This window comes from Lagopus muta, chromosome 1 (assembly GCF_023343835.1).
Source record: "Lagopus muta isolate bLagMut1 chromosome 1, bLagMut1 primary, whole genome shotgun sequence".
Taxonomy (NCBI): Eukaryota; Metazoa; Chordata; class Aves; order Galliformes; family Phasianidae; genus Lagopus; species Lagopus muta.
The window spans coordinates 56,617,318-56,644,540 of NC_064433.1; the positions used below are offsets into that span (position 1 = coordinate 56,617,318).

The 27,223-nt window shown below is 43.1% G+C and overlaps 1 protein-coding gene across 2 annotated transcripts in view; it reads left to right on the top strand.

Annotated features, from left to right (window-relative positions):
- Positions 1–27,223, top strand: part of CREB3L2 (cAMP responsive element binding protein 3 like 2) — a 79,626-nt gene that overhangs the window by 33,229 nt on the left and 19,174 nt on the right. The window contains exons 2-6 of one of the 2 annotated variants that reach the window (XM_048930995.1): positions 4,929–5,145; positions 21,311–21,477; positions 22,814–22,901; positions 24,688–24,869; positions 25,513–25,659. In XM_048930995.1, the coding sequence (XP_048786952.1) occupies positions 4,929–5,145; positions 21,311–21,477; positions 22,814–22,901; positions 24,688–24,869; positions 25,513–25,659 (801 nt within the window). The remainder of the gene's footprint in view (positions 1–4,928; positions 5,146–21,310; positions 21,478–22,813; positions 22,902–24,687; positions 24,870–25,512; positions 25,660–27,223) is intronic. The other variant, XM_048931004.1, reaches the window with a different exon arrangement.

A 27,223-nucleotide genomic window follows, 5' to 3' on the forward strand; every position in this document is an offset into this window, starting at 1 on the left:
TCCTGGGAGCTCCATCATTAGCCCTTCTCAAAGCTGACAGGGCTGTGTACCATGTGATTCAATCTGTGGCTGAGTTTGGAGAAGAATGAGCGTTGGCCGGCTTCCCTGCTGCAAATGTAAAAAATGCCAGAAGAGGAAGAATTTGAGGGATGTGATGTGCCTGGAAACTTGCAGAGTTTTTTTGCCTGAATCTGTGTGACAGTGAACTGCTGTACAAGTGCCAGTGAGTACTGAGAACAGTTCTCTTGGTCCTTTGGAAGCTGAGGGAGCTTTTCAGTATGTGTCCTTGGGTTTGGGTGTGCAGGAATTCATGGACTTCTCTCCTGCATCAACATCATTAGCAGGACTACATGTGCAGTCCTCCCTCCATACTACATCAGCAGTATCTAGGCATGGTTCTTTAGCTGCAAAGAGCAGATTTCTGCTTCAGGTCCTTATCATAAAATCCCAGAATGGCTTGGGTTGGAAAGGACCTTAAAGCCCAACAGTTCTAACCCCCTGCCATGGGCAGGGCTGCCACTCACCAGCTCAGGCTGCCCAGGACCCCATCCAACCTGTCTTGAGCACCACTGCCTCACCAGTCTCTGACTAAAGACTTTCCTCCTAATGAGGAAAGTGATGCTGCACTTGCACGCTTAAGCAGAACTGTGTATGATGCATTTTATGGCTCTTGCATTATAACCAAGTTTAGAGCTGAGCCTGCTGAGAGTGAAAAGCATGTATGTGCCATCTTTAACGACTGGCACTTTGCCTGGGTGCCCTAGAGTTTGAATCCTTGTGTTAGCAGCTGTGGATCCTATTCAGACCTCCTTGGATACCATATAAGCAGAAGCCTGTGAAATGTGTGTTTGGTTGCTTGAAAAGGAGATGGTATCTCCATGTAGCCTCTCTTCCTGATATTTGATGCTACTAGCTAGAAATGGTTCTTTCTGTATTTTATCTCCTGTGTACCTTTGATTTAGACAAACTACAAGAGAGCAAGTGAAGAAACGATTCCCTGTTTTCCCTGTTAACTCACAGTGAGAGAGGAAACCAGAGATGAGGACAAATTCATGCCTGAGGTGCACCCTGGCACAGTGCGTGTAGGCCAGCATGCTCTGAGATTCCTGAAGGGTGGGCTTTGGTTGTACCCAAAGGTACAAAGGTACCCAAAGGAAGCATGTAGGCCTCCTAGGGGGTGTAGTGTGTTTTATAGGCTCACCAAAGCATGCTACTTGTTTAATAATGTAATTAAGGAGTATCATTTAGGGCTATCGACTTCATTGCTTTTTTTATTGAGTCCTTTGAAAGCCAGTTTTCTGTTTCAGTCTTAGTCCTGATAACATGACAGCTTGAGATAACGGGCACTCTCTGATCTGACTTCAGGCTGGAGAAGTCAGCACTCCTATGGAAGGACCCAAACCTGAGTCTGTTTCACTTCAGGGCTGTCCATTTGAGCAGAGAAGAAAAAAACTTTTCCCGTAGGCAGAAATGGAGAAAAGGAGCTTTGTCTGGCAGGAACAGTAATGCTGTGAGAGCTGCAGCCTGCGGCTCACTTGGGCCGAGGCCAAATATGACTTGCTAAAAGCCATCCAAAATCCACCACGCGCCCGGATGCAGGAACCCTCCTCTGTTTGCTTACCGTGGGGAAGATGTCTGTAGGTGTTTTGTATTCCCCTAAAGCACCTGGCTTATAAGCGGGAGTAAATGTCCCAACAGATTGGCAGAGAAACTCCGTGGAGCTGCAACTCTCTCCCTGCAAACATGAGCCCTGGTGTTTTGCTTGTTTGTAAAGTATTCTGGGAGAAGGGGAAGATAAGGCTGTATCTGTCCTAATGGCTTTTTACAGAGATTCAAATCCCAACTAAACACATATTTTTGCTACATAGAGAGAGCTATTTATTAATTCAAATACGCTCCTTATACAAATGTCTGTAACTAGTACTGTCGCTGGCAGTGGGGTGTGAGGGTATAGAATCATAGAATCATCATTAAGGTTGGAAAGACCAATAAGATCATCTAGTCCAACTGTCAGCCCATGCCTATGACTGGTCTAGATCATGTCCTAAACTGCCACATCCACTCATTTCATGAACATCTCCAGGGATGGTGACTCCACCACCTCCCTGGGCAGCCTGTGCCACTGCAGCACCAATAGCGGGGTGGCCAGGAGCTGCAACAGAGCTGTATTTTATTAAAAAAGAAAGCCATTGCCAACAACAACAACAACAAAACAACAAAACCCACATTTTTGAAGCAAGTACTCTTTTTTCTTTTTTTAAAGATAAACTCTGTTGGGGAAAGATGCCAAACTGAAAGCCACAGACAAAGAATTCCTTTCTTTTTCAACCAAATAGATATTGAATTTCTGGCAGTCTTCTCAGCTTCCTCTCTAATTTGCCCTTTCCTCCTCTGGAGTGTGATCACCGCAGAGGTGATTGCTGCAATATCAGCATGGAGGGCTGTTGTGTGGATGTTCTACTCTGGAAGTTGCTGCTGACCACTGTGGTGTATGCGGAAATGGTGGGAGGGAGGGAGGATGTGCCTTGAGAAGGCAGAAAGGAGCAGTTTAAGTGTGGGTGGGAACTGTGAGGAGGCTGATGTCTCACTACTCCCTCAAAAGCTGTAAGCTGTTGCCCAAATGCCTTTGTGAAACCTTTAATCAAATGGAGTTGCTTTCAATAGACTACTGTTTTCTTAAGGGGGGGAAAAAAAAAAGGCAGGCTTCATGTGTTCGCTGTGGTAGAGATGTGTGTAATGTACAAAATATTCCTGTATCTCAAGCAGTATTTTCTCTAATCATTAAGAAGTCCAGACCCTAAAGCTGTAACTCTTAGTGGAATCCAGCAGCCGTGTGATCTGGCCTGTCACACTCTTTAGGACTTCTGTGTTCAAAGTTACATCGCAGACTTTAAAAATAAGATGGAAACACAACAACAAAATTAGAGAACCATTTTAAGAATAGATAGAGCATTTATTTGCTGTCAGAAGGCTCTGCTGTAAATGTACTCCATTTCTTCCATGCAGATTGCTGCTTGTCAGTTTTGCAGATGCAGCAGAAAAACAGAAAGCACGCATGTTGAGGAACGTGTTGGACTGCCTTCCCTGCCCCAAAGCCCTCTTTCTGTCTGGTTTTGAGAAGCTGAATGTTTATTTCCTTTGCTGCTGTTCCTGAGGTGGTATTAGGAAAATTCCCCATTTAAAACGAAAGTAATCTAACTTTAATTCTTCCATTTGCTGAAAGTTATTTACACAGCAGTTGATACAAATTTCTTCTGTATTGAAACAGTATTATGCAGGAATCTTTGTCTGATTTTGCTAAAGATAGCCATGTAGCCCATGATCGTTTTGTTTTTCAGCTGTGTCTTGAAACCAGCGTACAAATACTGAAGCAGTCATGTTGTATCTTGTGCTAATAGGGAAGCGTGGTTTATACATTTAGCAGCTGGGAAGCAGCTCTAGTTGTGAGAGCTACTGAGTTCTTGGGTATTGAAACTAAAACAAGGTTTTCGAAGGTGGTCATGACCCCCTTGCTGAGTCATTCCAGAGTTAGTTCAGTTGTTTTATCATTCACAGCAAGTTAATATGAAACTACAAAATCCATTTTGCCATTTGTAAACACTAATTTAGCTAGCGCTGTTTGAGCATAGTTAACTGTGTTCCTCTGTGTACTGCCTTATGTTTAGTAAATATTTTCTTTAGTGCCTGTCAGAATTGACTGAAGGCTTATGAATTTTGAAAGAAGTCCCGGTTAGTACTGGTGAACATTTGGAGGAGGGGCTGTGTCTCTTTAGGTGCTTGGTGGGCTCTGTGAGACCCACCCGAGCTCGCATATTCTAGCACCAGGCTTTGAGGCCACAAGTGTTGTACAGGGCATGCGAGGAGTGTAAGCACACTGCTTCTCTTGTGGAATCATACAGTATGGACTAGTTCTTGATTCTTCCCTACAGGAAGCCAGAGCTTGAGTTTCTGTGTTTGTTTCTGCAGGAGAGAGCAAGATGAAGGGCAAGATCAGTGCTGCCTGCAAAAACAGAGCAAATCAAGCAGACTTAGAGTTTTGTAGGACCAGGCCCCAGTTGACAAAGACTCCTATATGAGATGGTAGATAATGCCTGATTGTTTAGAAAGGCTCATTATGATTCATTGCACAAATATTTTTGTACCAAAATAGATTTATCTGTGTCTAAAACAAGGAGGAATGGTTTCTTGCAGTACAGTTTCTTCTGTAGTCTTCTGATACTTGAAATGAAAACAAGAAGAGCTGCAGTCTCTTTAGATATTGCTGGGAACTGCACTGGGTTCTCTAGGAAGTAGATTGGGAGATTTGGTTTCTGCTTGTTTTGAATAAGAAACAAGCACAAAGTTATTCTAGTACATGCAGTCATAGAATGCATTGCTAGTGTAATAGGTAAAGTAGTAATTAGCAGTGGCTGCCAGAAGCTCCAGTTGTAGGGCCCAGAAGCTGAATTTTACTAGAATGCCGTGCCTGGAATAGATGTATAAATTACCCAGGAGTTCCACGGTGTAGAAAACGAATTGCCTGGGGACACGCGGACTCTTTCTGCTGGATTCTGGTGTATGTTCTATGCAACTAGAATTGTCATATGTGGTGGCAGACAATATGAGCCTGAGTTGCTTCCTTTCTCTTCTCTGTGCTTCGGTGACCACCCAAGTGTTCTATTCCACACATGGCACATCCTAACAATAAATCCTGCAGGGTGCGTAGGGAGTACCTCTAGGGAAAGAAAGGAGGCTGCCTCAGGACATGGCTGCTGTGCTTCTGTTTTCTGTTTTCATTGTGAGTTAATCATAAACTCTTCTGTTTTCACTGGAGCAGGGCTGGTTGTTCCTTCTACTGACTGGCACGGGTGCCTGCTGCAGATACCAGGATTGTTCTGTTGTTGGCATGACAGGCAAGGAGACAACTTTTTCCCTTTTTATCTCCACAGCACTTCACAGAGTTCCTGGATGAGTTCTCACCAGATGTGCTAGGCCAGCTCTTGAACGATCCCTTCTTGTCTGAGAAGAATGAAGTGATGGAGGTGGAACTGTCTCCAGCATCCCCAGCGCCACTCATCCAGGCAGAGCACAGCTACTCCTTGTGTGGGGATTCACGGCCCCAGTCACCGCTGACCCACATCTCGACTGATGACAACTTTAATGAAGGTAATACTGCTGTGTGCAAAATCAGTGTTGATCTACTTGTCATTGTTTGCTTGCCATGATGATGGAGTAATGGAATGTAATGTAATGCATTTGGGCCGGAAGAACCCCAGGCACCTGTACAGGCTGGGAGGAGTGGTCCTTGAGAGCAGCTCGGCAGAGAAGGACCTGGGGGTCCTGATGGACGAGAGACTGAACATGAGCCAGCAGTGCGCTCTGGCAGCTCGAAAGGCAAATGGGATCCTGGGCTCCATCAGGAGAGGGGTGGCCAGCAGGGACAGGGAGGTGATTGTCCCTCTCTACTCGGCTCTTGTGAGGCCCCATCTGGAGTACTGTGTCCAGGTGTGGAGCCCTCAGTACAAGAAAGACATTGAGATTTTGGAAAGGGTCCAGAGGAGGGCGACTAAGATGATCAGGGGGCTGGAGCACCTCCCCTATGAGGACAGGCTGAGGGAGTTGGGCTTGTTCAGCCTGGAGAAGAGAAGGCTGCGGGGTGACCTCATTGCAGCCTATCAATACCTGAAGGGAACCTACACCCAGGAGGGGAGTAAACTCTTCAAAAGGGCTGACAACAGCAGGACTAGGGGAAATGGTTTTAAGTTGAAGGAGGGAAGATTTAGGTTAGATGTTAGGGGGAAGTTCTTTACTAGGAGAGTGGTTAGGCCCTGGAACGGGCTGCCCAGGGAGGTTGTGGATGCCCCGTCCTTGGACGTGTTTAAGGCCAGGTTGGACGGGGTCCTGGGCAACCTGATCTGAATATGTATGTTTGGTGGCCCTGCTAGGCAGGGGGGTTGGAACTACATGATCCTTGGGGTCCCTTCCAACCCGGGTGATTCTGTGATTCTGTGATTCTGTGAATGTTCCTGGTGGGGTAGTGGTGCGCTAAAGGTGCATATGAATCTTCTGTGCTAATTGAAATATCTACAATGAAGTTACAGATGGGATTGGTTTGATTTCAGTCTGCAGGCATTGTGAATCAAGCAATTGGTCCATAGAGAGGGAAATTGTGCTCAGCAGAAATTACTAACTTTGCACTGTATTGCATTAAAACTAAGGGTTCATCCAAAAGAAATGGGAGAAGATCCAGAAATAGACTTGTTTCTATGTATCTGAATCTTTGGTTGTTTAAGATAAATGGAGACCAATAAATCAAATGAGTCAAATGAAGACCACCTTGACGTTTGGGTGCTGTACAACGTAATGTGTAAGGAAAGGGTGCAATGGAGTTTCAGTCTTCGGGAGGAGAGACAGAGGGGAAGTTTTATTGTGATCTGCAGCTCTCTGATGCATGGATGCAGAGGAGGCAGATCTGGACTCCTCTCAGAGATGCACAGCAATAGCACAAGAAGTAATGATACAGTTTGCAAGAAGGGAAATTCCACTCGGATGTTAAGAAAACCTTTTTCACTATGAGCATGTCAAACACTTGAACATAGATGATGTCATCATCTATGGAGGTATTCAAAGTTGAGGAAGAAAAAGCCCTGAGCAACCTTACCTGAGCTGCCTGCGCTTTGAGCAAGGGGCTGATCTCTAGAGGTCCCTTCTAACTGACGTCACTTCAGGTTTATTAAAAAAAGAGCAAACAAAAAAACCTCTTTAAACTATAATTTATGTTCAGTAATGGAACTTTCTAGTATCCCAAAATGAAAATCAGCTCCTTTTATTTGTGTTTTTTAAATGTATGTGTATAGGAATGAAACTTCATGTGTCTTGGTCTTTAAATCTGTCTTGTGAAGTCCTGTGACTTGTCAACCTGTCTTGTGAAGTCCTGTTTCTTTTTTTTTTTCTTCTTTTTTTTTACTTCTAAGAAAAGAAGTGGGAAATATTGGTACACAGGATACAAGGAACACCACCAGCATTTTTTAGCAGCTGTGTTTAATTCAGCAGTTATAAACATCTGGAGGGGAAAAAGGGAAATGCAGGAATGGTGGGAGGACAGGATCCAACCTGCTTGTTCTGGTGTGTAAATGCCTACTAGCAAAAAGGGAGTTCAAAAGCTAGTGCTGGTGGAGAAGCAAGGCCATGAATAACTGGCAACTCTTAGTCTGACTTTCACTCCTAATAATGTTTGTGTGTTCAGCATTATCTTCACAGTGAAATGAAGTAGAGTACTAAACCACTTTGTAATAGAAGAGAGAGATTAGTACTTACGTCTAAGCATTAACAAGCAAAGTTGTTTAAGAAGATCCACTAAGACATCAGTTTTCATACGCTGACAGTTCTGTAGTCCAAAACACTCTCTTAAAACAAGGTGTGGCCTGTTAGAGATTTCACAAATTTGGCTGCATTTCACTGAGGACGATACATAAAACCTGAGAGAAGGCTTTTTGAAGTGAGATGAGGTTTTTAAAAATCATTTGGAAACATTGTCTACATAAAGCCTTGCCTTTCTATATATCCAAACCGGTTTATATGAATATCTTTAAATGAATGCTCAAAGGAAATGACAGATATTTTTTACTGTGACAGGAGAAGAAGCACAAGAAACTTCATAAAGCAAACTTCCCTAGAAGTTAATAGAAAGAAGCTCCAAACTAGGCTAAATGTGAGGGGAGTTTCCTTTTGGGAAAAATCCTTAAGAAATTCATGCTGCTGAGACTACTGGGTAATTAGTAGAGCTCTGGTCAAATGATATTTTAAAAAGCCAAGAAACGTTAACAAGTGAGTTTAAAAATAGAAAATGAATGGAAAGCATTTCATCTTCTGCTCATTCTGCAGTGTTTCATAAGAGAGGAGGAGGAGGTGGAGGAGTTGTTCCTGATGTTTGGGATTTTATTTAATCTTTACCCTGGAATCACTCTCACGACCTCTCCTGACTCTGTGAAAAAGGGAGAGGTAGATTTTGCAGGTGGCAGTACTGCAGGACTTGGTGCTGAAGATTGAGACCATCTGCACTGTTAGATGGTGGAGGTACATAGTGCTCTTGGCAGCACTGGTGAAATCCAGTTCCCTTGGCAAAGGGGCTAGTGCAAAGAATAGACAAAAAAGTTACCTTTTCCAAATAACTACCCTACTGGGCAGGCTGCTGAACTCTTGCTGCAGTTGAAGTCAACAATGTGATATTTCTTCTTACAAGTCTCTTTTTAGACCTTTTGTGATTGTCCTAGCAGTGAGCATTGGTGTCCTGTTCCCCAGAGCATGCAACAGTGCTAACCCTTCTTGTCAGTGGAGCTTATGGACAGACAAAGAGGAGAGAAGAGAATGGCAAGAGGAAGGAGGAGGTGTTCTAGAGCTGGGCTACTTAGCCTGTCTGACTAGATAATACGTACTTGAAAAAGGAATCAATTATGGTCCTTACTGGGATTCATTCCAGTAGGCGTTCTGTTAACATGACCTGGAGCTGCTAGCTCCTTTCCACAAAGGTAACTTCTTAAGTGCAGTGTGCTTGCGTATATTTAGATGCCAGCTGGCTTACAGTGTGTCTGTTCTAACTCAGTGCATTTTAATTATGTGAGGCCAATCTGTTGCTCAGCCCTTGGGTGCCACCTGAGAGCTGCAAGTAACTGTGGAGCCCCATACTGGTCCAGCCTTCAGGTAGGATAGAAGTAAGATGTCCCCACAGAGGGTGATGGGTGGTTGGATTGGCTTTGTTCTGCATGGATCTGGTGTCCTTGCCTGCCTGTCTTTAAAAATACTCTTTAAATATGAAGTTTGTTTCCATGGCAATGGGTGCACTGCAGATAGCAGTGGTACATTCACAGCCCAGCCAAGGGAGCAGCAGTTTGGGGTAGCTGGAGCAGTGTCCTGATGGGAAATCTTGCCTGAAGAGTTTAAAAGCAGCAACAACAACAGTGCTGGAAGTGTAAAGCCAGGCAAGTGTGTCAGATCTGGGTTCAACTGTTTTGAGAAGTCCTGTTGACTACAAAGTAAATGTGAAAGTGAATGTGAATATCCATAAGATCAGGATCCCAATGCCAGTTTTTCCTAAGTTATTTATTCCAATTTCACTGTATTTAGATTATTTCCGTAGATTTATGTGGAAGACCTTTTCTGAACACTAGCAGGTTGTTAATAATGTGCACTCTCTGAAAGCATCAGTCCTTACATCTTCAGTTTATGAATGCACTGACAAGTGTAACCACTTTAAAGCAGATGTGTGCAAGATATCTGGTATGTATTTTTTTATCCTTCCCAAGAATCTATTATATTCAATTTTGCATAAACTTTTAAGACTAGAGATATTTGAGAGAGGTTTATAGGTTTGGGCTGCTTGCTTGCAGCTGGCTACCTACACTTGTGTTTGCTGGAGCTGGAGAATAAGGATCCTGGCCTGGGAAGGGATCCATGTCTTGCCATGAGAAAAGAGGCTGCATCGCAGGTACTGAGGAGCTGTACTGGTTCTGCCACTCCTGTCAGAGAAGGTTTCTGCTTTCTGTTTGTAAATATGGGTTTTAAGAGACAACTGCAGTGTAGCTGCAAAGAAGTATGGCGGGTTGTTGTGAAGTGGAAAAAACTTCTTGGGAAGATACCAGGAAGCTGGGAGGGGAGGCAGAAGATAAGGCTGACTGATAAGGGAGACTTCTTGGTCCTGTTAGGGATTTTAGGACGCAGGTTTGCTTGACAGCCATAAATGGTTAGGAAAGAAAATCTTTGCTTTCTATTACAGTTGGTACATGTTTCTCCACTCTTCCTGTCTCTGCATCCCCTTGGAAGGGAAGGCTGTAGTCAGCAAGCAGCAAGGGAAGCCAGGAGTTTCAGCAGACACACTGGTTAGCCTCCTGCGTGACTTGTGGTACAAGTATAGGGTCTATCCCCTCTCTCTCAGCCCTTGCCTTGCTTGTTGTAGGCACAAACTTCTTGAAACAGCAGCTGCCCCTTGTTTTGGATGTGTGAGGTCTGTAGGTAAAAACCTACAAGCAGCAGGGTGCTTGGGGCTTTTCATCCTTCGAGATCAACTGCAGCAAGTGGACAGTGTCTCAAGGTTGGCACGTGTTTGGGCTTTATGTTTGTTTTTCACTTGGTGAGCCTCACGGGTGAGAGGTTGGGCAGCCAACTACTCATTTGGATGGTTTTTCTCTTGAAATTGTGGTCAGATGGCTGGGTGCCCTCCTTTCCCAGTCCCCTGAGGGCTCTGTTTCTGAGGCTTGTCTTGGTCTTCACCTGCCCTCCTGTTCATGCTTTCCTTCCCAGGAATGCTTTGAAGTTGCTCTTGGATTTGAAGCAGCTTGCCTTGGCTAAAAGTTTGACAGTGATTGCTGCAGAAATGGAATGTTTCTCTTTTATGTTTGCTTGCACCAAAACTCAGGCTCGCCCCAGAACATAACCTGTATTGTTACTGGGCTTTTTAAATTATTATTGCTGAGGTTATATTTCCCTTCAATGCACTTTTGAAGCTTAAGTTTCCTTTTAAGCTTCATCTCCATTTCCCTGCATGTTTTAGGAAAGGGGAGGGAACCCACAAAATTGTTTCCACTTCTCCAGTGCAGATAGCTCCACAATGACAAATCCAGTCCTTATCCTACACAGTGCTTTGTACAGGGAAATGCTTCTTTATGTACAGAGTCTGCATGCAGTAATCCAAGTCACATGCTATCATTTTGCATAGAGGCACCTGTGGGCTCAAGGCTCAAGTTTGTCTTCATACATTTTATATGCATACACATGCAAAATATGTATGTGTATATATGTATAACTCGTTGTATTTATTATATGTATCATAGGTTTTATTTATAGAATATAATACATAATTACAGGTGATATTCACATGTACTGTCCTATTTCTATTTTTCTTCCACTACCAAATCAGTTTCCATTGTTTGCATCTCATTGAACTTCTCTGCTCTATGTTGAGTTCTTTCTTTAAAAAAAAAAAAAAAAAATCTTGTGTTTTGAAAAGGTGCTGTGAATGTCATACTGATAATGTTTGCAAGTACATACAAATGCAATTTTTTGTGTTTTTTATTTTTTAATTTTTGTTTATTTATGGGGAGGAAGCCATTTGGCAGTGGTAACTTGAATTTGAGCATTTTTACGAGGAGGGGTAGCAGTCAGTCTTTATCAGCACCTGCAGTTTTGAAGTATGAAAAGGTTTCTGACCTTTAATGTGTCTGAGGTCCAAAATCTCTATAGCTCGCTCTGAGTCAAGCCTAAAACTTCTGCATCAGTGCATCTGAAAAATGTCAGTTCTGATTTAGAGGTGGGCATTTTGGTGATCACTTACACTTACTGTTTTAACATACAACTGTGCTTGCAGTCAGTCCTTCTTTAGCTTCCAGTTCCACACGTCAGGTCTCTTTATGGCCTTTTCCCTGCTGGAGCAGAGAACCATCTGTTCTCAGAAGCCTCTTTCCCCAGGTGTTTGTGGGCTGTGATTAAGTTCTCTCTTGAGTTCTGCTTGGATAGAGTTTAAATGAACAGCACTTCTGTGCTGTCCTATTAGGTTATCTTCTGGACATTGAACTATTCTTGCATTTCCTTTCTAAATAAAGGAATGTGTGCAATTCCTTTTTAAAACTCTCCACAAAGTAACCACAGGAGCCAGTTTCACAAATTACGAATATTAGGGGAATACTCCTCCCACTTCCAGTCCTGCTGTTTCTGGAACCAGTGATCTCATTCTCTTGTAGCTATACAGTTGCACTGGGAGTTCATGTTCACTTAGTGGTTTTTCTGGGACCATTAAGTCCTTTTCATGTGCCTCAAAGCCTGATTGCTGCCTTCATGTGGATGGATATGCCTTCAGAGCATCCACGTGGGGATAAAAATTTGGAAAGCTGAGAGATTACTGTTAACTGAACATAGTACTTTCATTAATAATTTTTCAAAAAAGACATCAGAATCTTCTAAAGGAGAAGGAAAAAAAAAAGATTGGAAAGATCACCCAGTCCAACCACCACCATCCCATCCCCACCATGCCCACTGATCACATCCCTCAGTGCCACATCCACACGGCTCCTGAACACCTCCAGGACGGTGACTGCACCACTTCTCTGAGCAGCCTGTGCCACTGCAGCATCGCTCTTGCTGAGCAGAAATGTTTCCTAATATCCAACCTGAACATCCTCTGGTGCATACTGAGGCCATTCCCTCTCACCCTGTCACTGTTATGTGGAAGAAGAGGGTGACCCCAACCTCACCACAACCTCCTTTCAGGTCACTGTAGAGAGCAATGAGGTCTCCCCTGAGCCTCCTCTTCTCCAGACTGAACAACTCCAATTCTCTCAGCCTCCCTCCATAAGACTTACGCTTCAGACAGCTTTGTTGCCCTTCTCTTGACATGCTCCAGCACCTTGATGTCTTTTCTGTAGCAAGAGGCCCAAAACTGAAGGCCTCTCTATGTGTGGCCTCATCAGTGCTGAGTACAGGGGGATGGATGATCAACTGACATAGTGGCAAGAGGCACAGACTGATGTGGTAAAAAAAGATCTTAAAGCAAAGGGTTCTTTGCTTGGAAAAGAGAGAGGAGAGCTTAGATAGCATTGGAGGCCTAAATTTCTCTTCTTTTATGGTGGGATTTGATTCCCAGAATAGTTTCTTATAAGGCACAAGCATATCTGCAGAGCAGTGAAAGCTTTTTTGTAGAACAGCAATTTCGTGACTGGCATTGGAGTGCTTGCTGCCCCTCTTTCAGCATCTCATTCCCACATTTGTTAAGGGTGATGCTATAAGAATAACATTGTTCTCCCCATAAGAATAATAAATAAGAGCAGGGAGGAAACAGTTTAGCTATTGCTTCTTTTGCTGCTTCTGCCATGAGTTGGGATGGCTGCATATCACTGCTCCTCATCTTTCCCCCTTTATTTATTTTTTGCCTTCCTGATGCTTTAAAAAGGATCCCAGTGTTTGCTGGTCAAACAGTGTTGTGTTTGTGGAGGCTGCTTCAAGGGATCTGGTGTCATTACCATTACTAGAGGTGGGGGTGGCTGTGGTCTCTTTCCTCACTGTGGGGCCCAAGTTTTTCATGTGCTATGAAGGGGTATTGTGTCTACTGAGGGGCTATGTGAGCCAAGACGTGAGAAGGACAAGGGAGCAGTCAGCCTTCCCTGAGGTGGGTCTAGACAAGAGCCGGACGTTGACCAAAAGGCACACACAGACCTGTGCTGCAGGCATGGCTCCAACCCTTGTTCAGAGTGCCTTAAGCCCTGCTCATTATTCATTAATACATTCTAGCTATTTTATCTATTGCTTGGACAGTGAACTTGGAAGACACATAGACAGCCTCTTCATCCTGCTTATATGTGTAAGGATAACCCTCAAGTACTTCCACTTGTCTTATCTGCAGGCTTGTTTCAAATGACATTCAGCATATCCATCTGTTTTCTGCATGATTACAATGTGGCATGGTAGTTATGGTGGCATGCTTTTTTTGTGTGTGCATGTTGAAGATAAGGTTTGATGGTATGTACTTCATGTGACTGCCTAGTGATGCTGCCTTCCTTTATACCGCAGGAAAAAGAGGTCAAAATCACTTTTTTTTTTGCTGAGCACTTGCATTCTTGTCACTTGGGTGAGAGCGGGTTGGAATGTGTAGCGCATCTCTAATTTCATTTACCAAAAAATACAGAGCAAATCACTGATTCAACTTGGCTGTGCTTGCAAAACGTGGCTCTGTTAAACTCTTCAATGAACAGTGCTGAGTTGAAAGTAGGGAGCAAGGGAGATCTTCTTAGTTATTTCATTAGCTCTCTTTCTCCATACATCCATCACAGAAAGTGAAATTTAGTCAATACCGGAGTTGATTTACTTTTTCTCAGGAGAGGAGTTGGTATATTGGGTGAAGTTGAAAAATTCATCTTTATAAAGTGAAGCATAATGTTGGATAGAAGTAAATAAAGTAAAAAAAGAAAAAAAAAAACTGGGGGAAAGCAAAGCCAGCTAGAAACTCTTTCTCTGTGAAGTAAACTGTACAAATGAAGTAAATACTTCTGACCTTATTTTTCCTTTTTACTACCCTGCTTTCTAATAGTATTCTGTGGTAAAAGGAAGAAGGAAGACATTGCAGCTCAACAGAGAAATATGAATTATCCCAGAAAGTGGCACATGGTGTTGTTAGGAGACTAGGACTAAAAATATATATATTTGCATATGTATATATTGCACACAAACACACACATATATATAAAATATATTAACAATATATATGTATTTTTTAATGTGCGTATAAGTAATACATATTAATCTTGCCATATTTTGACAAGTTCTTAACAGCCTTTTAGACAAACCTGAGGGCAAAAGTAGTTCTGTCCTCTACGTTACCACAGCATCCAAGTAGCTGTTCTAAGAGAAGGGAGAAACCTGGCTTCTTCCTTCAGCAATGGGCGGCTACCTGAGAGCTCTGTGGGAGAGTTTTGATTGATTTTTATAGAAATGGAACCCATAAGCATAGCAAAGTATGTGGGTTGCTTTATTTTGTTTTCCTTCCCCCTCTAGTTACAGGATCCTTCATAGAAAACATTGGCAGCTGAAAGTACAAAGTTAGGAATCTGTAGAGGTGGTGTTTTGGTTGCTGCACAAACACAGCCTTTTTTGGTTGTATGTGTTTTTCATCTATGCCTAAATAGTATGTACCGACTATTGCATCAGCTGTGATGCTTAGAGGAGCTCTGATCTCCATTTTTATTTCAGACTAACATCATAATACGTGGTGGGCAGCACATAGAGAAATTAAAAACTTGGGTGTATTGTACATCAAAACCCAAGCGCTTCTGTGACTCAGTGTTCATAATGAATTTTCAAGGCCTTAAGTTTTCGTTGAACGGCCTTTTCGCTTTGTGGTGTAGTGATGTGGAGAAAGGAAAGGTAAAAGGGAGTCTGCTTGTAGTATGCGTGGTGGATCTGACTATCACTGTCCATTTTAACAGCAGATGTTTGAACCAGGGACAGTGTTAGGGGTTTTGAGAGAAAGCTGAAGGAGAGAAGAGATTTGTTTGCTACATGGGCAGTCTGTGTAAATATACACCACGTGCAGTGCTTGTACTTACAGCACAGAGGGGAATACATCTTATTTTGAGCATCCTTTCCTGCTTTATTGCATACACATTGTCTTACGTGTTGCCAGTCTTGTACCTGGAACCAAGCAGGATACATGATGAGTACAGTTGGGAAAGCAAGGGTCATGCTTAAAGTTTTTTGTGTCACTGACTGAACTTGCTTTGGCATGTTGTAACTTCTTACCTTGTTTTGATTTTGGATTTTGTTTGTTTTAAAAGAATGTGGAAAATGCTAAATGAGTCTACAGGAAAAGTGAGACAGGCTAATGACAAAAGCGGCACTTAAAAGCTTTCTAAAGAAATATAATTTTTCTTCTTGGACATGGGAGATTATGGTTTCAAGTGCCACAAACACTTGTTTGCTGTGATGAGTTGGATTTTTTGGATGTTTAGTTTGAAACTGAAGATTAAGTTGCAGAAGTACTAGATGCTCATAGCTGTACCTGAACTCAGTGCATGCTATGTTTTGATTAAGTGAAATATAATAGCAATGCTAAATCACCTGAAAAATCCAATTGCCAGTGTCTCCAGTTGGTCATTTTAAATTACTAGGTACTTTGTGGCCTCAATCTCTGCATGGCTCACTTGAATTTTCAGGACCACCGTGGAAATTAATTCAGGTTGGTGAAGTATTTTGATTGTGCCCTAGGAGGGCATTAAACAGCTCTGTGGGAACTGAATTTGAATTGCATTTGGTAAAGGAGAGATGATACTGTGCGTCAGGAAGCAATGAGAATAACAAAACATGGTAGAGCTTCTCAGTTGAGGGAGTGCTGTGCATTCTATGTGTTGGGTAAGACACAGGTTCTAAAGAGAAAGCTTTGGATCACATCATGACATTGCTATTTTTAGATTTATGTCATTACAATGATACACTGAAATAAACCTTCATAGATGTTTCTTAATACCAGGGCGCTTTGCAAACTGCGATGTTCAGTTTACAGACTGTGCATGCAATTAAGCAGTGCTTGAGCACTGCACATAGCGTCTGGGATTTTGTAAACTGTGGACTGCTTAAGTGACAGATTTAATGTGCCAAATGCTTGGTATCCATGGACTTGCTGAAATGGTTCTCATCTAGACTCATTGCATGACAGAGCTCTGAGATTCGTAGCAAGTATTGGCTGGCAGGCAGATCCTAGCAGCCAGGATCATTTGCTCAGCAGTGAACTTTGTTGTCAGGATTTTCAGGATGAGAAGAGATCTTTAATGACCAAAGCGACAATCTTTAGGATATAGCTTTTCCTAGCCATTCAACTAGCTAAATCTCTTGCTCAGGCTTTCTTTTCTTATCGCTGAATGACGTGCAACATATTTTGTCTCAACTTGGTAGTACACCGTTGCTTTATTGATATCCATCTAGAAGGGCATTTTCTCAGTCTATTGTTTTGGTCTCTGTCTTACTAGTTCACTTGTGCCTCCTGGATCATGTTGGATATAATGATGAGTATTTACCTTCAATTTCTAGACCCCAGTCACCTACTGTTTCCACAGCATGACTCACTAGGTTTCGAGAAGACCTCCTTTCTCCGCTGGTACATCTCTTGAGCCATCCTCCATTGCCCTTTCATTTGGAGATTTCACGTGCAACTCTGTGCTTGTTCTCGTCCTTCCATGAAACCTTTGCCATGGTTCTTCAGGCACCTCCACCAGAAATAATGATGTCTCAAAAGGTGTACCATGCCTTTAATTATTACCAGTGTTTCGTAGTGTGTTCAGTTTTTCCCCATGTGCCTAAATTTATCTTGTTTTTTGCAGTTTTCTCAAGGAGTTTTGGCAAGGACTTCTCCCTTGTTCTGCTAGATCAGGGCTTGGCAGAGCAGATGAAGCTTTTAGGAGTTGTTATAGGAATAAACTAATAATGATTTTCAGGTAATGTCATCCAAATGTGCTCAGGAAGTAGAGAAAGGAGAGAGGGAAATGTCCTTGAAGATCTGAGGAGAGATTAGCGGTGGATTAAGAATGCATCAAAAGAAAGTGCCTCGTTACACAATGCCAACTGTGATAATGAATGTGTAATAAGGGCTTGGGAAAATCAGGAAGAGGGGGATATGAGGGTGGAATTTGACCAGTGCATTGCTCCATCCCTTCTTTTCAGAGAGCTGATCATCTGGAATGACAGCTGTCACCATGCTTAAAAGGCAATGTCAAAGACCAGATAAATGCAGTTCTTCAAAGTTATCTCAGTGTTAAATGCACCATGTTGCTATCTCTGAAAACCTGTGAGTTGGTCAGAATAGCTTTAGTGCCTGGAATAACTTGGAGCAGTTAGTGCAGAGCTAAGCGGTGATGGCGGGGTGTCAGGTCAGGCAGCATGCTTAGGTCCCAGCGGAGGAGAGTGATGGGCTGATGGCCAGCATCCTTGTGATGAATCCAGGGATTAGAAATGATAAAGATCACAAAGCAAAGTCTTAGAGGCTGTGCCCTGTTTCCCTGGGCACCCACGGCTAGGCTACTCTTCCACTTGCATGGTAACACAAATCTCAAAGTGCAGGGCTAATTAGATGGTTCACTGATAACTCTCATTTATACATAACGTTCTCTCCCACAGGGAGTCTAAAGTAGCTTGCAACTGCTAGCACTGCCACAGTGCAGCTTGAACCAGAGGTGAGAGAGACAGCAAGTGTATAGCACCCTACTGGGGAGGCTTTGGAAGAAGTTATCCAAAGAAACGTTTGAAAATTGCATTTACCAAGGGATAATGGATTTCCAGGCAAAGCTACCACTCTAGTGTTCTATCTGAATGGTCCACACAGAGCAAATAGGGTGGGGTCCACTCACCCACTGACCAGTGATTGCTGTCAGCAGAATGGCACTAAGGATAAGGAAAAGGCTGAGGTTCTCAGTGGCTTCTTTACATCTGACTTTAAAAGTCAGATCAGTTATCCTTGGGGTAGTCTACCCCCTGACCAGGAAGCTTGGTATGGGGAGCAGAACAAACCCCCTACAATTCAGATGGAAACAGTTAGAGACCTACTACTCCACCTAAGCGTGCTCAGAGAGCTGGCAGAGGAGACAGCCAAGCTGCTTTTCTGCTTTCTATCAGTGTTCCAGGTCCTCCAGAGGACTGGAGGTTTTCCAGTATGACTTCCATCTACAAAAAAGTGTGTAAGGAGGATCTGGGGAACTACAGGCCCATTGGCTTGATCTTGGTGCCAGAGGAGGTTATGGAACAGATCATCTTGAGTGAGATCACATGGCAAGTGTAGGACAAACAGGGATCAGGCCCAGCCAGCATGGGTTCATGAAAGGCAGGTCCTGTTTAACCAGCCTGATCTTCTATGATCAAGTGACCCTCTGGATGGATTAGGGAAAGGCTGTCAACACAGTCTACCTAGACTTCAGCAAAGGCTTCGACACCATCTCCCACGGTGTTCTCCTAGAAAAGCTGACAGCCTGTGGCTTGAACAGGTACACTCTTTGCTAGATAAAGAACTGGCAGAAGGGCTGGGCGCAGGGTGGAGGTGAAAACATTTAAACATTTAAATACAGCTGGCAATCCACCAGGAGTGGTGTTCCCCGGGGGTTGGTACTGGGGCCTGTCCTATTTAGTATCTTTGTTGATGACCTGGACAGGGGGATTGAGTGCACCCTCAGTAATTTTGCAGGTGACATCAAGTTGGGTGCAAATGTGGATCTGCCTGAGGGTAGGAAGGCCCTACAGAGGGATCTGCACAGGCTGGATAGCTGGGCTGAGGACAATGGGATGAAGTTAATGTGACCAATTGCCAGGTCCCACATTTTGGACACTACCCCAGGCAATGGTATAGGCTTGGGGCAGAGTGGCTGGAAGAAACGTACCTGGGGGTGTTGGTTGATGCTTAGCTGAATGTGGGCCAGCACTGTGCCCAGGTAGCTAAGAGGGCTGATGGCATCCTGGCTTGTATCAGAAATAGTGTTGCCAGCAAGAGCAGCAAAATGATCATCCCTTTGTACTCAGCTCTGTTCAGGACACACCTGGAGTACTGTGTTCAGTTTTGGGCCCCTCGCTACAAGGTGTCCAGAGAGGAGCAATAAAGCTGTGAGGGGTCTGGAGCACAAGTCTTGTACTGAGCAGCTGGGTGAACTGAGTTTGTTCAGTCTGAAGAAGAGGAGGCTCAGTGAAGACCTCATCACTCCCTACAACCTGAAAGGAGGTTGTGGCAAGGTGGGGGTCAACATCTTCTCCCATGTAACTAGTGATAGGACAAGGGGGAACAGCTGTGCTTGGGGAAGTTCAGGTTGGATATTAGGAACAATTTTTTCTCCAGAATTGGAGAGAGGTGGTGAAGTCACTATCCCTGGAGGTGTTCAAGAAATGTTTAGATGTTGTACTAAGAGACATGGTTTAGTCTGGAAATACTGGAGGTTGGTGGATGGTTGGACTAGGTGATCTTAGAGGTCTTTTGCAACTCTTCTGATTCTGTGATTCTATGGAATGACATTCTTGTGTTTATGAGACATGCAGACAGAGTGCAAAAAGAGCAGTGTCCCCTCTCCCAAGTTAATATTTGGACAGCGCTAATGCTACCTGTTTTTTTGTTTGTTGTTGTTTTGTTAGTTTGTTTTTCTTTTCATAAATACTTCCATTTTCATTGTTCTGTGTTTCCTGGAAAGCTTTGGGACTAAGCACTTCAAGCAATTTAAGTGCAGTGTTTAGCCCTTGCCTTACCATTCACTTTCTTGGCGGAGTTTGGCTTGCTGTTCTAGAGCATCTGATTACAGGATACATATTTTCAGTTTTAATTCCTTGGTGTGTCTTTTCTCAAATTACCTCTTTCCTTGCCAATGGTGGAGGTGAGGTCCACCACAAAGTAATGACTAGCACTGGCCACGTGCATTCTTCTCCCTTCTTGCAGTCGCTCAGCCCCCACCAAGCGCCTGTGTGCCAGATGCCTGTGTGGTCTTAATAGTAGCTGAGACAAACACAGAGGTTCTCAGACCGCTCTTATTTTTGTTACCTGCCTGCAGCTGGTGACATCCCACCAGCTCCATGTATAGAGGCCTTATATCAGCCTCACAGACTGTTGGTGGCATAGCCACAGTGCCCTGAAAAACTCCTAACAGTTGATACTGTGTCCAGTTAGTTCAAAACTGTGTTGCCATGCCCTAACTATACTTCTCTATGTGTACGTGCTTGCTTTCTGCTTTAATTCCATATATGCAACAAATGCTGAATATAAAATCAGGGAGGGCTTTGAAAGAGAGATCAACACCCTTTTCCTTTATGTATGTTTGTCCTTGCAATCCAACTGCTTGATTTATGGATTATGACCCTTGCAGCTGCTGGCAAGTTATGGCAGCGGACTGTGCTATGGTGCAGCAGTGAGGAGTAGTCTTCTCCAAGAGGAAAGAAGACCTTTTATGGAACTTTAGCTCTAGGAATAGGATTTTTTGAAGGTAGAATTGCAATTTTGCCAAAAATATATTTACATCTCTCTTCAAAGTGGCTTCCAGGAATACAAGTGGGAAGCAAGCAACTTACCATACCAACCTCCTTCCAGTTCTTGACAATTCAAGGCAAACCCTTTGGCTTTGTTCAGTGAAAGATGGCAGTAAGCTTTCTTTTTAAGAAGTTGGTCTCTGCAGCCAGTTCTGCCAAGATGTGATGCACATTTCATTGCTGCCAGTCTAAATCTGCATTCTGTGCTGTGTCTCCCAAACGCTCTGGGGAGGAAATTAGCTGATCACCATGGTACTGTTCTCCTGTGAAATCATCAAAGCCATTGTCCCCTTTTATACTTACTAAATGAATCCTTAGGGAAAAAGTCTTGAATTTGAAAGAGTGAAAAATCCTTTGTTCTTAGAAGTGTAATATCACCTCTCCAGGTATGTGATGACTGCGGGCAGCAGAAGGAGCAGAAGGCTGGCTAAGCAGTACTTCTACAAGAATGAATAAAATGGAGTCAACTTAAGTTAGGTGTGTAGGACATGGCTCCCTGGCTGCTCTACCCAACACTTGTTTAATCTTGTTTTGCTAGGTGCTAGCAGCTTTTGGCAGTATGCAGTGATTAGTGCTCTGTGTCTTTCTGCACTGCTCCTCTGTGTATCCTGGGGCTAGGATTAGGTTACAGCCCCAAAACAGCACAGTTGTCTGCATTGACTGAGAGGTGAATAGGAAGGGCAGAGTGGTGTTGATGGACTGAAATGTCTTCTGTATTTGTTTCCCTTCTCTGGAGGAGGGATGACATTATTTTCATTTGTAGTCTCTCTGTCCCTGACCTAAACATGTGGTATCCAATTTCCTTCCCTGGCAGGTGACCTGGAAAATGAGGACTGGTGTCTGGGTTCAGAACTGACTCCAGCAGCAATAAAGACTGAGCCAGCGTTGTGCGAGACGTCAGGCCTTGCTCCCTCTGTCAGTCTCACTGTCACTGCCATGTCGCTGGATGGGGAGCAAGCTGAGCTGCATACTGATGTCCTGGTACTTGCAGACTTTCTCTTCTTCTCTTTGTGCAATTAGATATAGATTCTCCTAGAACACTGCCTCCTCTGTGCCAAAGGCGTCATTCAGGTTTCTCATCAAGGTCTCTGCTTTAACATTTTCTAATGCTTGCTGGTATCCCACTACTGCTGTAGAGTTTGTGTTTCAAAACTCATATATGCATCTTTATGTCTTACTGGCTGGATGCAGTTTTCTTTTATGACAGACAATGCAAACGCCTGGAGCTGATGCTTTTAAAAATTATTTAAACAGTCTCAAGTGAACCGGGCACAGCTGAAGTGACTCATTTGTACTGTGGAGTCTGTAACAAGCTAGGAGCTCCATAATGACTTGCCTTAGCACTGCTGTGTCTTCCCCTAATCAGAATGAGACCCCGTGACTGAAGAGTTTTCCTTTTTGCCTGCTAAATCACTTTTTGCCAAGTCTGTCAAGCTCTGACACTTTGAGGTGCTGCTGCTTCCATACCAACTTGCCGAGTAAGAACAATTTATGATGCCCTTCTCCCATACCTGGAGCAGCCAGGGGGCATTCATGAGGGCTCAGTTTGACTGTGATTGAATTCAGGAGTTTGAATGGCAGCAGCTGATGGTTCCCCTTCAGTGGAGGAACTAACTGGTGGCTCACTACTATTGCACAAATTAATTACATTGTTTTTCTGGGAGAGATTTTGGCCACATTGAGCATGTTGAGGTGCCAGACTGACTTCCTTAAACCTAGGATTGTAGAATTCAGGCAGACTGGACAGCAGTTTGGCAGCCTGGTGAGCCAGCCTTGTCAACAAGCAAGTCAGATGTCCTCTAAATATAATTCAGCCACAGCCATCTCTATTACAGTTCCTCTGCATGGTGAAATGAACTTGGGGTCAATAACACAGTGCTCAGCATCTCACTCCTAGATGACAGTGGTTTCAAATGGGGTCTGCCTGCTGCCAGGAGCATTGCTGACTGCTCAAACTGGCTGTGTAGTCCAACAGATCCTAGTGGCAGCTCTGTTTCTATGAGAAGTAATTTGAGTGGGTTGCTTGCTAGCTTTCAGTCTGAGATGTCATCTCTGAGGCATAATCTTTTATTTAACTAAATACAGTAATAAAAAACGCCACAGCAGGAATAGTCAGGGCAACATTTTCTGTAGCCTGGCTGGGCAGCGTTTTCTGTAGCCTGGCTAAGCAGAACTGTGTGAAGCAGTTAAAGCTTTGCCTGCAGCAGGGTAGGAGAGGGAAATCTCTCCGTTTATGGAGTATTCATCCTTGTATCCTTCAATTAAGATCTGAAGATGTGTGCTTTGGGTTTTCATGCTCTTAATTTCTCTTTTCTAGATGAAACCACTGAGCCAGAAAGCTCTTCCAGAGATTAAATTGGAGCCTCATGAAGTGGATCAGTTTCTGAATCTCTCTTCTAAGGAAGGTCTGTTAATTGTCTATCTAGTATGCAAGGGAAATGACCAGAATGCACGATGAGTGTACTTTACCCTGATTAAATATTTGGCTTCCTCGTTTGCCATGTTAATCCTTATGCTGAAGCTGATGCCTTCCAGGGATTTGAATCAGACTGCTAAAAAGCCAATCTTTCTGACCTACTTATGTGGATTTTTTTTAAATTTGTTTTTGTTTTGCTCATCACAAAAAAAATTATCCCTATTTTGTCTGTGACGTGTTAACAATTACACAGTTGCTGGAGGGAGCTTGAATCCTTAACGTAACAAGATTATTTAGGTTAGAAGAGATCTTAGAAAAGAAGATTTCTCTTCTAGCCTAAGATGGGACTTAACAAGGCATACAAAACAAGTACAAGAGAAAACTTCACTAATTTAAATCTCTTTGCCTTGAGCTGCAAAAGAAAGCATGTGAGTTTATATTAAATTAAGTTAGAAGCATTTGAACATTTGAACATTTGTTTCAGTTCAGGTCTGAGAACCACCAGGGTCCCTTTGTACTATATAAATTAAGCAGTAGGAAGAGTGATGATCCCTTCACTTAGTGTAAAACACAGCTTTATGGCACATAATCTATTGACCTAAGAAAAGTTTGAAAGAGCCAAATACTGAAATTTAAGAAGATAACTGCATCTCAGTTAGGAACGCTTGATATTCTGTTAGTGAATTCATTTATGTAGATAAATAGAACTGCTCTAGGAAGGGATGCAACTGGCTTAGCAGCTAGGACAAAGGGAGTTTATATCTTAACCTAAAATGTAGATGAAATTGCTTGATTTGTGAGCTTAAGGAACTTACTGTCTTACAGGAGAAAGCAACTGCTAGAGTTAAGATGCTAGCCCACAAGAGCTCGTGTATAATGACTTCTGTTACTTTTTCTCCCTTCATCCTCCACTACTTGATTTTTTCAACTCAAATTTGTAAAACCTAGAAGAATCCAATCCTCTATCTTCCAACTGTAATTGCTATAAATTTACTTAAAACAAAACAAAACAAAACACCCCACAAAAAACGGTCCAAAACAGCCATAGTTAGTTGCTCATGTAATCTGAGTAGCTGAGACATTGTGCTCTTTCTCTTGATCCTGTCCCATTTGGTCAGCTTGCCAGTTGTAGCACAGGTTCTCTTGACTGCCAGAGCAGTGCAAGTTTGCTTATGGCTGTGGATAGCAAAATGTTGAGAGAGATTCCTGGGGTTGCTTCTTTTGCTGCTCCTGGTCCAATAAAGCCTTCACTGTCAGGAGGTTGTCATTACCAACCAGTTGTGTCAGAGCAGACCCTTAGGGGATAGAATTTCTCTTTCCTTAACATATTATATGAACATTATCTTCTCTTGCAAAGTACTGGCAATGTGTTAAATCCATAGCAAGGCTGGGAAAGACTGTTGTTTTTGGAGAGAAGGCATGCTGGCTCAGAGCCCTCTCTGTTAATGTGGTTTCCGAAGCAGGGTATTGATGCTGGAGGCTAATACTTAAATCTCAAGGCTTTTGGAGGTGTGGAAGTGTAGGCAGAAATGACTGGAGCAGATGAGCATAGCATTGTTTTGTCAGTTGGACCTAAAGATAGCTGCTGTGTTTCATTCCTCCTTTAGAGGCCTGCATGCTCTGAAGGTCTTCCAAATTGCCACATTTGCTTGATCCATCATTTAGCAAAGGGTCCAAGTCCTGGAAACTGGGTGGTGACTGAATCAATGGCTCTGGTGAAGGCTTATGTTAGCACTCCAACCCTTACGTTGTTGTATTTCTCTCTTGCCATGCAGCAGTTGATCCCCTGCACTTGCCTCCAACCCCTCCCAGCAGTCACGGCAGTGACTCTGAGGGAGGGCAGAGCCCAGCTAGATCTCTCCCTCCTTCAAGCCCAATTCAGCTGCAAGCCGCAGCTAAGGTGGCATCACGCACAGCTTCAGCACTCTCCAATTCCCCTCTCCTGACTGCACCACATGTAAGTTGAGCTGTTTTTTTTTTTTAACATGTCAGTTGTTTTTTCTGGGTTTTTTTTTTTGTGTGTGTTTTTGTTTGTTTTGCTTTTTTTGCTTTTTAATTACTGTTTTTGCCATACATTTGCTAATTTCTGTTGTTCTTTGAATGAACCCAGCTCTGATCAAAACTGCATATCCAGTAATTCTTGTTCATTTGTCTATCCTGTTCCCACAGGGAATGACGTGTGCCTCTCTAACTGAGGCAGGGTTGAGCACATTTATGAGGTTTCTTCCAGTCTGGATTGTGTTTTACATTAGGACCCAGCCCTACTGGGTTAATTTGTCCCTAATACATCTACATCTGTCCTCTTGTTGCTATGTCTTGGAAATCAAGTGGTGATTTTTAGGGAGGGATTTTCAGCACTGCTTCTCATTTGTCTCTTTCCCTGCTTGAGCCAAGAGAAGCTTTACTGGTGGCCTCAGTATGTTCAGAGCTGGGCTGAAAGCATCTCAGTCTTTAAATGGAAGCTATGTAAACGGTCTTTACCCTCCATTCCTTCCAGTTGCAAGAGACTGCTGAGTTAGTGTGCAGAGACTCTGTTCCCTAACACCTTTTCTCTGGGGCTGTGTGCACTGTGTTACATTTCTTCATTCTGTGACTTGCAGAAATTGCAGGGGACTGGCCCACTCATCCTGACAGAGGAGGAGAAGAGGACACTGATAGCAGAGGGGTACCCAATCCCTACCAAACTGCCCCTGACAAAAGCAGAGGAGAAGGTGCTGAAGAAAATCCGCAGAAAAATAAAGAACAAGGTAAATAATGTTCATTTAGCATCTTTGCTGGGTAATTCCTACTCAGCCTTCATTTAAAAATGTTGCAGTGTTTCAGTAGCACTGACCCCTAGTACTGCTGAATGCTGTAAGATGTCTTTTAACAAAGTATTTTTCTCTGTTCCTAAACACATCCATCACACTGTGACAGTGCCTCTGTCTAGGTATTTACCTGAACACTTAAACAATGGGGTATTTAGCAAGCAGGGTATCAAGTTGCTGTTGCCTGCCTCCATTTTAAAAACTGTTTGATCCTTTCCCTTGTGGATAGGCAAAGACTTGCGTGTTCTTTCCATAGTGTTGAAGGTGTTCTTTTCCATAGTTTCATGTTTTAAAGTCTGACTTTGTATTTCCTTGCCCTAGTCTTCTGATCACAGAATCAGACCTTGGCTTTTAAATGAATAGTTGACAGCAAGGCTGTGAAAAGCCCTGCAAGTCTTCTCTTTCTCCCCAAATGGCAAAGAGTTAGTGGAGGGAAGCATTTTTTCAGACTTAGCCAACTCACTCATTCTGGAGAATATTAGCACAGCTTTGAAGGCTGATGCATTCTGTTACTGGTTTTGCTGACAGAGATGTAAAGTTGCCCACACTGAATTGAAATGTGGTCTAATTTTTTTTTTTTTTTCCCCAAAAATTGTAAAGTTTCCTTGCACATTTTGTCATGGACGTTATTAGAGACATTCGTACTGGGGGAAATTGCTAGAGGCCTTTTGGTTGAACTCCCTGCTCTGAATGCAGAGTAAGCTTAGATCGAGTTACTAAATGGCTTGTCCAGTCATGTTTTGTTGTTCGAGTGATGGGTCCCCAGCTTCTCTAGGCAACTTGATCCCTATGAGGCTGCTTTTCTGGATAAAAAATAAAATACAATCCTAATGTTTAATTGGAATTTCCTTTGTTGCAACTTGTATTTAATGTTCTTGTCATTTTGCTGTATACCTCTGAGAAGGTTGACTTAATCTTTGCTACAGCAATAGGATTCCCTCCTTACCTTTATCTTTTAAAATCTGAACAAACCCAGATTTCTTTGCCTCTGTTGATACACCGTGTGCTCCAGCATAGTTATTGTAGCAGAGGCTATCCTCTGGACTTGCTCCAATACGTCTGAAGTATTTATTTCAAGGTCCCAAACTTCAGGTAGTTCTCAACTGTGGTCTTGCAGATGCTGAGTAGATGGAAAGAGATACTTCTCATAATCTACTGGCTACACTCTTGTAACATAGCTCAGCTCTGGTTGACGTTCTTTTTTATGGGGGCGTATTGCTGACTTATGTTTCACTATTGTCTATCAGAATCCCCAAGTCTTTTTCTGCAAAACTGCTTTCCAACGTATGCATGGGTTTTTCTTTGACCAGAAGCAAGACTTTTTCCTGGCATCATCATTTAGTATTTGTGCTAGGATATTCTCTGCAGATGAATCTGATTTGCTTTTTAAGGTTAATTTTCTAAGAGCAGCGAGTGATCTTTTTGTACTACTGAGAGGAGCTGTCTTGCTTCAGGATGTGGAAATGGACCAAGACAGTGCCTTGCTTGCCAAGAATAGGAATGA